The sequence below is a fragment of the Mixophyes fleayi genome, chromosome 2 (genome assembly GCF_038048845.1).
Source record: "Mixophyes fleayi isolate aMixFle1 chromosome 2, aMixFle1.hap1, whole genome shotgun sequence".
Taxonomy (NCBI): Eukaryota; Metazoa; Chordata; class Amphibia; order Anura; family Limnodynastidae; genus Mixophyes; species Mixophyes fleayi.
The window spans coordinates 335,138,271-335,148,279 of NC_134403.1; the positions used below are offsets into that span (position 1 = coordinate 335,138,271).

A 10,009-nucleotide genomic window follows, 5' to 3' on the forward strand; every position below is an offset into this window, starting at 1 on the left:
GAATCTTTGGTGCCACACGGAGCCAATCAGGGCTCACTGCATCACTGTGCTGCATCGAAGCGATGGCTGTTATATAGCCGTCCCGCACTGTGCAGGTTCAGTTCAATGCCGAGAGTCAACATTGTCAAGCTGACAAAATCGCTGGAAAGAAGATGCCACGATCAAGAAAGTAGATGGCGCAAGCAAACCAGAAAACACTGGAAAGACGAAAAAAGACACTGGGATCATCAGAGAAGTCCGCTGAGCGGGAGAGTGAGGAAAGGAGACAGAGTCAAAGCAGACCCTGGGAGCTGCAGGATCAAGCCAGAAGACTCTGTCTGGAAGAAGCAGAGGAATGGCAAAAGAGTAATCACGGTCCCCACCTGCTGCCAGTGAAAGCTGCGGGATTAAGGTAAGGCCCACTGTGCAGCCATCTTCCAGGCCCATGCCTGCCCGCTCTCCTTTCTTACACTTTGGCATAAGGCCCAGGTCATTTCTCAGGCACTAAGCCTGTGTGGCAGCTGTGGACACAAGGCCCTGGATAAGTAGGATTAATTAGATGGAGTATATTCCTATTGTGCACATTTATTAGTCTTCAGGAATAGCCTCTGCTACTGTTTAATTTCAGACTTCACCTGTGGAGCAAACTAAAATTCAGGCTTAGCCTGTGGCCCCATGAAATTGTTAGGAATAGCCTGTGGGAGAAATTTAAGTTACAGGAGTAAATTGGTGTCAAGTATTTCAATTACTAGTCTTCTGAGTTTAAATGGGTATTAGGCCTGCAACAGTTTGGTAGTAATCACCATAGCAAGACCGCATCCGGTCTGTTCCCCTGTATGGTATTTGATTGTCCATTTGTGTGGTGGTCAGTTTGTCATTTTAAGGTATTGTTCCCTACGGTATTGTGTGTATTTCCTTTGCGGAATTTCTTCCAGGATTCAGAAGTCAGCCCCCCATTAACGGTAGACTTTTGGTATCCATTTCCTTGTCTATGTTTTATGTCTGATCCGTTGGGGTGTGAGTTAGGGTAGTACATGACACCTAGTGTTACGAGTTTGTAGTTGCACTGCGTTGATTACAATTTGATTGTTAGGATCAGGGCACTGTTTGGTGTTATTGTAGAAAGCACTAGTGTGGGAAGTACATATTAGCCTGGTAGACAGCATTGTGGGTGGGCTGCCTTGTTTGAGTCGTTTCCAGATGCAGATGATTATCGAGAGGAGGCAGTGATTACCCGGTGAGTGTCATATTTCCGTTTCGTCTGTTTCTATTGGTAGGGGTTAACACCAGTACGTCGGTGAGTAGAATATTCGGACAGGATACTTTCCTGTAACGAATAGCCATAGTCCTGCACCCAGATCAAATCGAGGAGTTGGCAATCAGAGTGGAGTGAGGTGTCTTCACTCCTGCCCATCACCTCGTACACCCCCTCTCCTTTCCTTCAGTATATCTTCCCTTCAATAGTTTGTTGTGGTCCTTTCCAAGACCAAAGCAGTGCGGAGCAGTAATGAGGAGTACGTGCAACCAGTAGGTAGAGCAGTAAGGACAAGATAGAACACCTGTGTACATGTGTCATTCCCAGCAAGAGTTACACAACGCTAGATCACAATGTAAAAAAAGAGCTGGTCAGTGTGTGTGTGCTACATACAAAAGCACCCAGTATTTTCCCTGCATGTACAAAAAAGTATTTCTACCCCTTGCATCGCAACATGGTTTGTCCATTTGCTAAACTTACACCCATTAGCTGTATTTGCTCCTAACTCAAAATAAGACCCAAAGAGCACAAGTGATTTTATATTTAAATTTTATTTTGAGTGGGCTTGAAATACCATACATACTACATATAATGTAGAGACATAACCGGAGCAATGCAGTAAGTGACATAAGTGTGATGGTGGTGGTGGGGTTTCTATGCTGCAGAGGCTCTAAGCCAACCATCCACCTCGTCCACTGGCCATGTAATTTTAGAATGAAGGAGAGCTTTAGGAATGCCTGTGTAGTGTCCCTCTGGACATTTTGCTCTCCTGCTTTGTCTGTGCTGTTGCGATGTAATGGAGGAGAGGCACTCAAGACAGGGTGCTCCTACCCCCCACCCCTGGATAACTTACCAGCCCACCAGATGCAAGAGGATGTGGAGGCCTCAGCACAGAGCTTGCCCCCACCGAACTACCCACCAGATTCTCCTTTATTTTAGAAGTACACGTCTTCCAGCTATGTACATGTTCAGTAATACTCAGCTTCTAAACCCTTCAGTGTTTGACAATTTCTCCGTCTGTCTCCTCCCTCAATCTCCCCCTCAGAGTGTTAGTTTCTCCCTCTGTCTATTCACCAGCAGCAGAACCAGGTAGCCAAAGACGGAGAAACAGATAGGAGAGACAATTACGGTCTGTAAGATATCCCAAGTCTTGTGGGTCAGTCCTGATATTGGGGGTTGTTCCACTTGGTCAGGACTTTGTCCCGAAAATGTTGAACAGGCTGGGGCTTTGCCCACTAGGACAGGGGGACCATAATGCTGCAGGTTTCCCTGTTATAGTGTGACCAGTGCAGCCTGTTATTGCCTGGCGGTAGTTGCAGCTTTTTGTGGGGGTCCTCAAACTGTTCATATTAGCAGTAACCAGCTCGAGCTATGACCACTGGTGCTTGGTTCACTTTTGGGGGAGAGGAAGTGTACGGTTTTATTAATTTATTTTTAATATACATTAAAATGCCAGTAATCATCAATTTGATGAGGATGATTGACTTATGTGGTATGGTGTGCGGCAGCATCATGATACGGTTAAAGCATATATTGATGCACTTTAAATGTATCTTGACACAGCCACATTCTGAAGACACATGTAACACAACATAACCACATACAAGCTACACTTTTACGACTCCTATTTACATGTATGTTTGAGCCACAGATTGCCCTCAGCTCTACCTGACTATTCATGGTGGGACGTTTTGATAGAGGGAAGTCCAGAACTGCTTATTGCCAAAATATTCATGCTGTAAAAATGACTATTCAAGCACACTTCCTACTTCCTTAAATTATGTTTTAATCCTTAATCTGGATTCAATTGTGGATTCGGGCACCTGTAAAGACCATCAGTGATTTGTCTATGTGCTGGTACAAGTAGATTTTAATACCTCAGAAAAATTGTATTGACAGTTGCTTTTTACAAATTATTGTGTAGAAAAAAATAGGATACCTCTGTTCCTGCTGTTATGCGTAAAAGGACTTTTGTCCGATACAGGTGGGAGGTATGTCCTAAGTGATTCCCCATCAAGGCAGTGAATACCAGCGACACAGTGCTTCTGAAGCACTGGACAAGCCCTCTAGGGAGACATGGCGTACCCCTTGTGTAGTGTAACCATGCCCCCTTCTCGATGTTATCTGTGTGTGCTCTTTGTACCAAATCAGGATTCAGAAATGTTGGGAGGTATGAATATTGGTAAGGGAAGTGTAGGTAGGGGGTCTTTGGACAAATGATTCTGGCCGGATAGCTACCATTTCTGTTTACTTAGGGAACTGGATACAAATTTCTATGCCACAGTGAAGAGTAATCTGTCCCTGTGGTGGGTATGAGGGGAGCTGGACATGCTCAGTTTACCCCAAGCATGGCAGAGCAGCGATGAACGGGTGCTGTGCGTAGTAGTGCACACAGCAATGACCGTGTTTGTTAGGGAGGAGAGAACGGGGCAGCCTACCACTTCAAAAGTGCTAAGCACGCCCCCATAGTGACGTCCCCATGTCCCCGTCCCAATGCCGCTTAACCAAATATAACTTCATTGATATTGTCAGTACATCAGTCCTTACATCTGCTGAAACCACTGAAAGATTATGTTGCTACATTAAATCTATTTGTTACTTGGTCCGACATTGTGTTGACTTAACTTATTATTAGCTGCATAATTCTTAAAAATGCTTGTCAAAATGTTGAAAAACAAAATCAGGGCAAAATAAGCTTTGTCCATAAGATCTACAGAGTATGCTGGTGGTATATAAATAAATCTAATACTAATAAAAAATCCACCACAACCATGTCCATGCTCACAGATAGATAGACACATAGATAATGTTCTTTTCCCAGTTACGTTAGGTGTCTTATTAAAGACAACTTTCATAATGGTCTGGCACATTTAAGTCATATGACAAATTGCAGTTATTTTAAAACCCTCAGCAAAGTATTGGGAAAAAGTGTGTAATGTGGTTCCTCATCTTGAGACTATCTTCAGTGAAATTCTTTGTAATATACAAGTATTCCCAATGTTTAATGTAGTTTATACCTGTCACGATCTTTTATGCAGTGTGTTATGCTCTTTAAAGGGCCGCGTAAATGTTTTATGTAGACTGCCACACAGGAGAAAGTCACACATTTTTCATTTTTAATCCCACAGCATTTTTCTAAAATTGCACAGACTATAGTGTCATTTTACTGAACTGGAAGGAAACTAGCCTCTGCTTTGCATAATACTGTGAGATATCTGAAGAATATCACCAAGCACATAAGTCCAGCTGTAGGTGATCTTGTAAATATGCTTTCACTCTTTTATAGTCATGTGCAGAGGCTGCAGATATGTACTATCTTCTGAAAACCCATTGAACATATTTCTGAATGAGGACCTGTTGTAGCACATTATCCAGCCCGGTGTCTTGAAGACACAATAATTAGATTGTGCAGATACCTGCAGTACAACTTCTGACATTACTGCAAGACCATCTCTTACTTGTTGATTATATTACTGAGTGGATGTAATAGTATATACAGATTCTAAGGGTTTCAGAAATGTAGATTTATTTAAAACTTCTAACCTTATTTATGATCTTTAATTTATACAACACCTACATATTCCACAGCACTTAACAGAGAATACATAATAATTCACATCAGTCCCTGTTCCATTGGAACTTACAGTCTCAATTCCCTACTACATATGTTCTACATTCCCACAAGGTCCATTTTGTCAATAAACCTATCATTATGGTTTTGGAATGTGGTAGTAGCCTGGAGGAACCCACTTGGTGTAAATGGAACACCCGGGGGAAACCCACACAAACATGGGGAGAGCATACAACTGTCACACAGAGAGCACCCTAGTCAGAATCTAACCTATGGCCCCAGCACTGTGAGGCCACTATGCTAACCTTATTCATTTATAACACAGACAAATGTTTTACAAATAAGAATAATGAATACATACCAAATTGCTATATTTATATAACACGTGTAACAGACAGCCCGTATGTGTATATTGCCATTAAACTACAGGGTAAATATCTCATGGGTTAATCAGGGGCTTATTTAAAGAAATTTCTGTAAGTAGTAGATATGTGGATCTGCCTCTCAGCATGATAATTGAATAGGTGAATTAAACAAACAAAATAGCAAATGAATCTGTTATGCAATTATGTATTTATTCAAAGCTTAATTAATTGGTAAATAAAATACCTATCTGAATTAATTTACTTATATAGGGAATAACATATGGAAAAAGCCATACACGAGCTTTGTGTTGTTGAAACATGACGTCTTTGTATCTCAGAAAAACACATACTAGCCCATTCATGTAATTTGAAACGGAGCCATAAATAGATTTTAAGTATCACTGTGCAGTAAAAAGGGTCATTTGCTACTGTTTCAAACTGGGCAATAAAGAGGTTATTAAATACCTATGCAATAAATGAGTAGCTATAAAATTCCTATACAATAAATAGGTTCTCTCTCTTTACCGAGATAAGTTACTTTTTGTTATCCAAATAATATCCTAGAGCAGTGACAAGATGACATACATTCATATTTAATATAAGATTACAATATAACATAATTGGTATTTTGCAGAAAATTGGAAAATAATTTCAACTATGAAATAAGTAGAATATTTAATTCATATTCAATATTTAGGTACTTCCCTAATAATCTAAATACTGTAGAATGGCAGATTATTTATGATAATTACACAGTTGAATCACATAGCTGGTAAATTAATATATATATTAATTCTGCATCACTGATCAATAAATATATTAAATTTCAATGTCTGTGCAATAAACAAATATATTTAATTTAAATATGGGTAAAAAAAAAATATTGACCACTTTGGGTGTAAGAATTTGTTTTTATCATATACAAAGTATTTGCACTAGTTTTTGCATGGGTATGAAGAAGACGGATATCGGTATACATACCTGTCAGCTGAGAGGGCAGTCAGGGTAAACACCGATACACCGACAGATGTAAGCTGTATGTAAGGAATAAGCTTGCAGCCTACCCTGCCGAACAGCCACTTATCTGCCAGGTACCTGCTGGCATCCACTGGGGCACAAGTAACCAACAACAGCAGATCTCCCAGAGCCAGGCTGGAGATGAACAGATTAGGGACATTTCTCATGGATTTTACAGTGCAGAAAATCTTAATTAGTGTGACATTGCCAATAAGACCTATAAGAATGATGAGCCCATATATCGGGGCGATGGCATATGTGACCCCGGGGTAGAACCAGTCTTCAACAGAGTGGTTTGAGCTCTGGTTAAAACAAGAATTAGAGACAGCAAAGTTATCTCCTTCAAAGTCAAACAACAAGCAGTTTTCTGGGCTCATTGTTAGCTTGTGTTTAAGAGCACCACGAAACGTAAGGGGTGCTCGTCTTCTGCTAAATTCACGTCCAGTTCCTTCTCAGTTCACATGTTGGGTTCTATTCACATTTTAAAATGTTGCGACTTCTTTTTTCTTCATAAGGTCCTTAAAGTAACTGCTCCAGCATTCCATAAATCAAACTCCCAAACTCTTTTTGGAAATAGTTTAAGAACACCCGCATTTAGATCTTGGGTGGGTAACATATACCTTGTATTCCCTGAAACATTGTAAACTCGCCTTCTGAATCCAGTCTGTGCTGCTATCCTGATTTAAAACGACAGAAAGTGAACAGCTACCTGGAAGCCTGCGTGATCCTGACAGAGGAATCCTGATGCTACCATTTGTCCACCTGCTCACACTCTGCAATAGCCAGTAATCTGGAGAGGTTTGCGAGCGCTGCTGGGATGCCTCACTACAATTGAGGTTTGTGCAGGAAAACAAGAGAGAAGCCCCCTACTGGACAAACAGCGCACAGCATGCGAAATGACTTCAAGAACCGCTTCTCTTTGTGCTTTGCTAACAGAATTGTTCTGCAGAACCAGTTAATTGCCAGGATGTGGTGCAAATACACAGCCCTACTGGTAATTAACTGAGATAAATTCCTATGCTGAATTGAATTGCAGTAGGTATGAATGTAGATATTGGCCAGTCGGATAATACAATGACATATGTTTTAATAGTACACAAGTAAAGACTCCACATGCTTTTACACTGCAGTGTATTTTGTGTAAATACCCTCTTAAACACTGGAGACTACATTTAAATAGCAAATTAAAGAAATCTGCAACATCTGACTTACTACATGCTTAGTTTTTTTTCTCAGTACCTGATTGTAACAAACTATTATAACCTGTGCAGTATCTCCCTCACCAGTTTATCATGCTTGCTGGAACCAGTTTTATTGATAATCCCATGTTTACTGTTGCAGTTAAATTCATCTGTCAAACTTAAAAGCCAAATCTGTGTATTCTATGTTAAAAAAGCTGGGTCTGACACTGTATAACTTTTTTTGCTGTGCATTTGTTCATCAGAGTGTGTGAAAGAGCCCTTTCCTATGTGCATGAAAAAATGTTAATTTAGCCTACATTTATGTTTTATAAATGTATGTGTGAAGGGGTTGCAAATTTATAGGTACATGCATATTATTTTAATGGAAGGGTAAATCCCTGAAATCCTAAAGCACAGGTGCATAAACACGTGTAATTTGTAAATATGTGGGTTGTAAAATATGTGCATTGGTTAGGATGGATATACATTTCCACGTTATGTTTTATGTACATCTATCAATTGTCAGGACTGTCTCAGTATGTATATCCAAGATTGGACTCTGGTGGCTGGTAACCCCTGATACCCCAATGGAAAATCTCTAGACACAGCAATGCACTCAATGATATATATAGAAAGACCTGATCTTAGGTTAGAAGTTGATCGGGAAACAACAGTCTTGTTATATACTCTGTCATATTAATCTTCTAATAGATGAATTGTTCAGAAAGAAGACGCAAGCCGCACAGTGATATTCAAGTACGGTTCCTAAAGGATTCTGGGAGAAACTCCAACTAAGGCCCAGTCTGCAGACTTAAGTAGTAATCCAGTCTTCCAACAAACAGGAACAGCAATGTCCATCCATGTAAGTATGTATACATAAAAGCTCTAAAGGTTAGGATAAGTATATAGTAAATTTACTAAAGTTGAAACAGCAATGATTATCCTGGTAGTACAGTTACAGAGTAATTTGCAGTGCAAATGGTGAAAAGCCTGTGAAATAGGAATGAAACCTGTTATTAGTATTGAGCAGAGGCCAAAATAACAGGTATATCATCAGACTTATAAAATCCTGAGCAGGCATTGACAATTCTGGACACTCAGGTTTTCTGATGCTGAATCTTTAGCAAGGTACATACAGTGCTGGAATCACAGCAGTGCAAACTGTGAACAACGAAAACTGATTCAGTATAATATAGGATCAGAAATATAATGTAGTTAATGGTATTATTATTATTATTATTAATAATTTTTATTTATAGGTCGCCACAAAGTGTCCGTAGCGCCGTACAAGGACAAACAATGGCACAGTACAAGGTGAAACAGCACAGTGCAATTAACAAAAAGAACTATAACTCCGGAAGCTCAAAGAACAGCTAGATAGAAAGGGTGAGGGAAAAACAGCACAAGCTGGTAACCTGAGCCCACACGGGTGGGTGCGGATGACAGGTTAAGAGCCAGTGAGAGGTGCAGAGAAAAGCAAGAGGAGTCAGAGGGCAGAAGGACCAAGAGGAGGTGGGATGAGTAGCTGGAGAGCAAAGATACAAGTGGTGGAAACAGGAGGAGAGAAAGCGCTGCTCAAAGGAGCGTACAATCTAAAGGGAGGGGTAGACAGACTGAGAGACACAGGGGTGAAATGGGTGAAATGGAGACAGAGTCATGGAGGGGGAGGGGGGGGGGGAATAAGAGGGAGAAGTAGCCGACAAGGTGGGTAGTTAAGTGGGTGACTGAAAGGATTTTAAGAAAAGGTGAGTTTTTAATGTCTGTTTGAAACTGGACAGAGTAGGGGATGTTCTGATGGTACCAGTCTAATTGTGAGTAGTAACAACCACAAGTTCCGGGACACTTTACAAGTTTAAACACCTCAATGCAGGTAGGTATGGTCAGAATTGGAAACTGGATCAGTGCAGCAATAGCACACAAGTGAAGATCAGATCATGAAGATGGGTAAGTATGGTGGGCAGCAAACAAGCAATGGTCAAATGAAAGCTGGATGAGATACACAGGAGGATGATAACCGGTACGCTAGACACTAATCACATAGATTCAATAGTCTGGCTTAGAAGTCTTGCACTGACCGGATCTTATACCTGTAGGAATGCACACCAACACCTGCATGACATCACTGTTATCAAGAATATATCCATTTATACTATGCACAAAACACTCAGTCCATAGCATTACATTCACATGTGCTTCCCTTGACCCAATTGTGCTGTCAATCAATCAAATTTCTGCCAATGAAAACATTTTGCTAACTTCTTATACAGTACCCTCTTTATTACACATGTAATCAGGGCAGCGGAGCACCAGAAACAGTCACAGCTGACATGATTTGTGGCATCAATGCAATGTAAAACGTGAGGGTTTCAACACACATCCATGTAAAAGTAGGACTTTTTATTCCTGATTAAAGAAATGATCATGTAGCTTTATATTTGCACCTAAAGCCAGTCACACATACTTCACCTGTATTCATAAAATATGGATTTAGGCTAAATCTACTTTTTCATGTATGTTTAAAAGAGTGTACATTAAAGTGAACATGTTCAGATTTTCTAAACTTGTTACATTGTGGGATAAAGTGGCCCCCATAGACATTTATGGGGACTGCTCTAGAGTTCAAAGAGAACTGCAAAGCCGC

The 10,009-nt window shown here is 40.4% G+C and overlaps 1 protein-coding gene across 1 annotated transcript in view; it reads right to left on the reverse strand.

Moving 5' to 3' along the window:
- GRPR (gastrin releasing peptide receptor) overlaps positions 1–7,080 on the reverse strand; it is a 106,447-nt gene extending 99,367 nt beyond the window's left edge. Inside the window, exon 1 of the mRNA XM_075198202.1 lies at positions 6,152–7,080. Coding sequence (XP_075054303.1) covers positions 6,152–6,564 — 413 coding nt within the window. The 5' untranslated portion in view covers positions 6,565–7,080. The remainder of the gene's footprint in view (positions 1–6,151) is intronic.
- Positions 7,081–10,009: the final 2,929 nt, after the last annotated feature.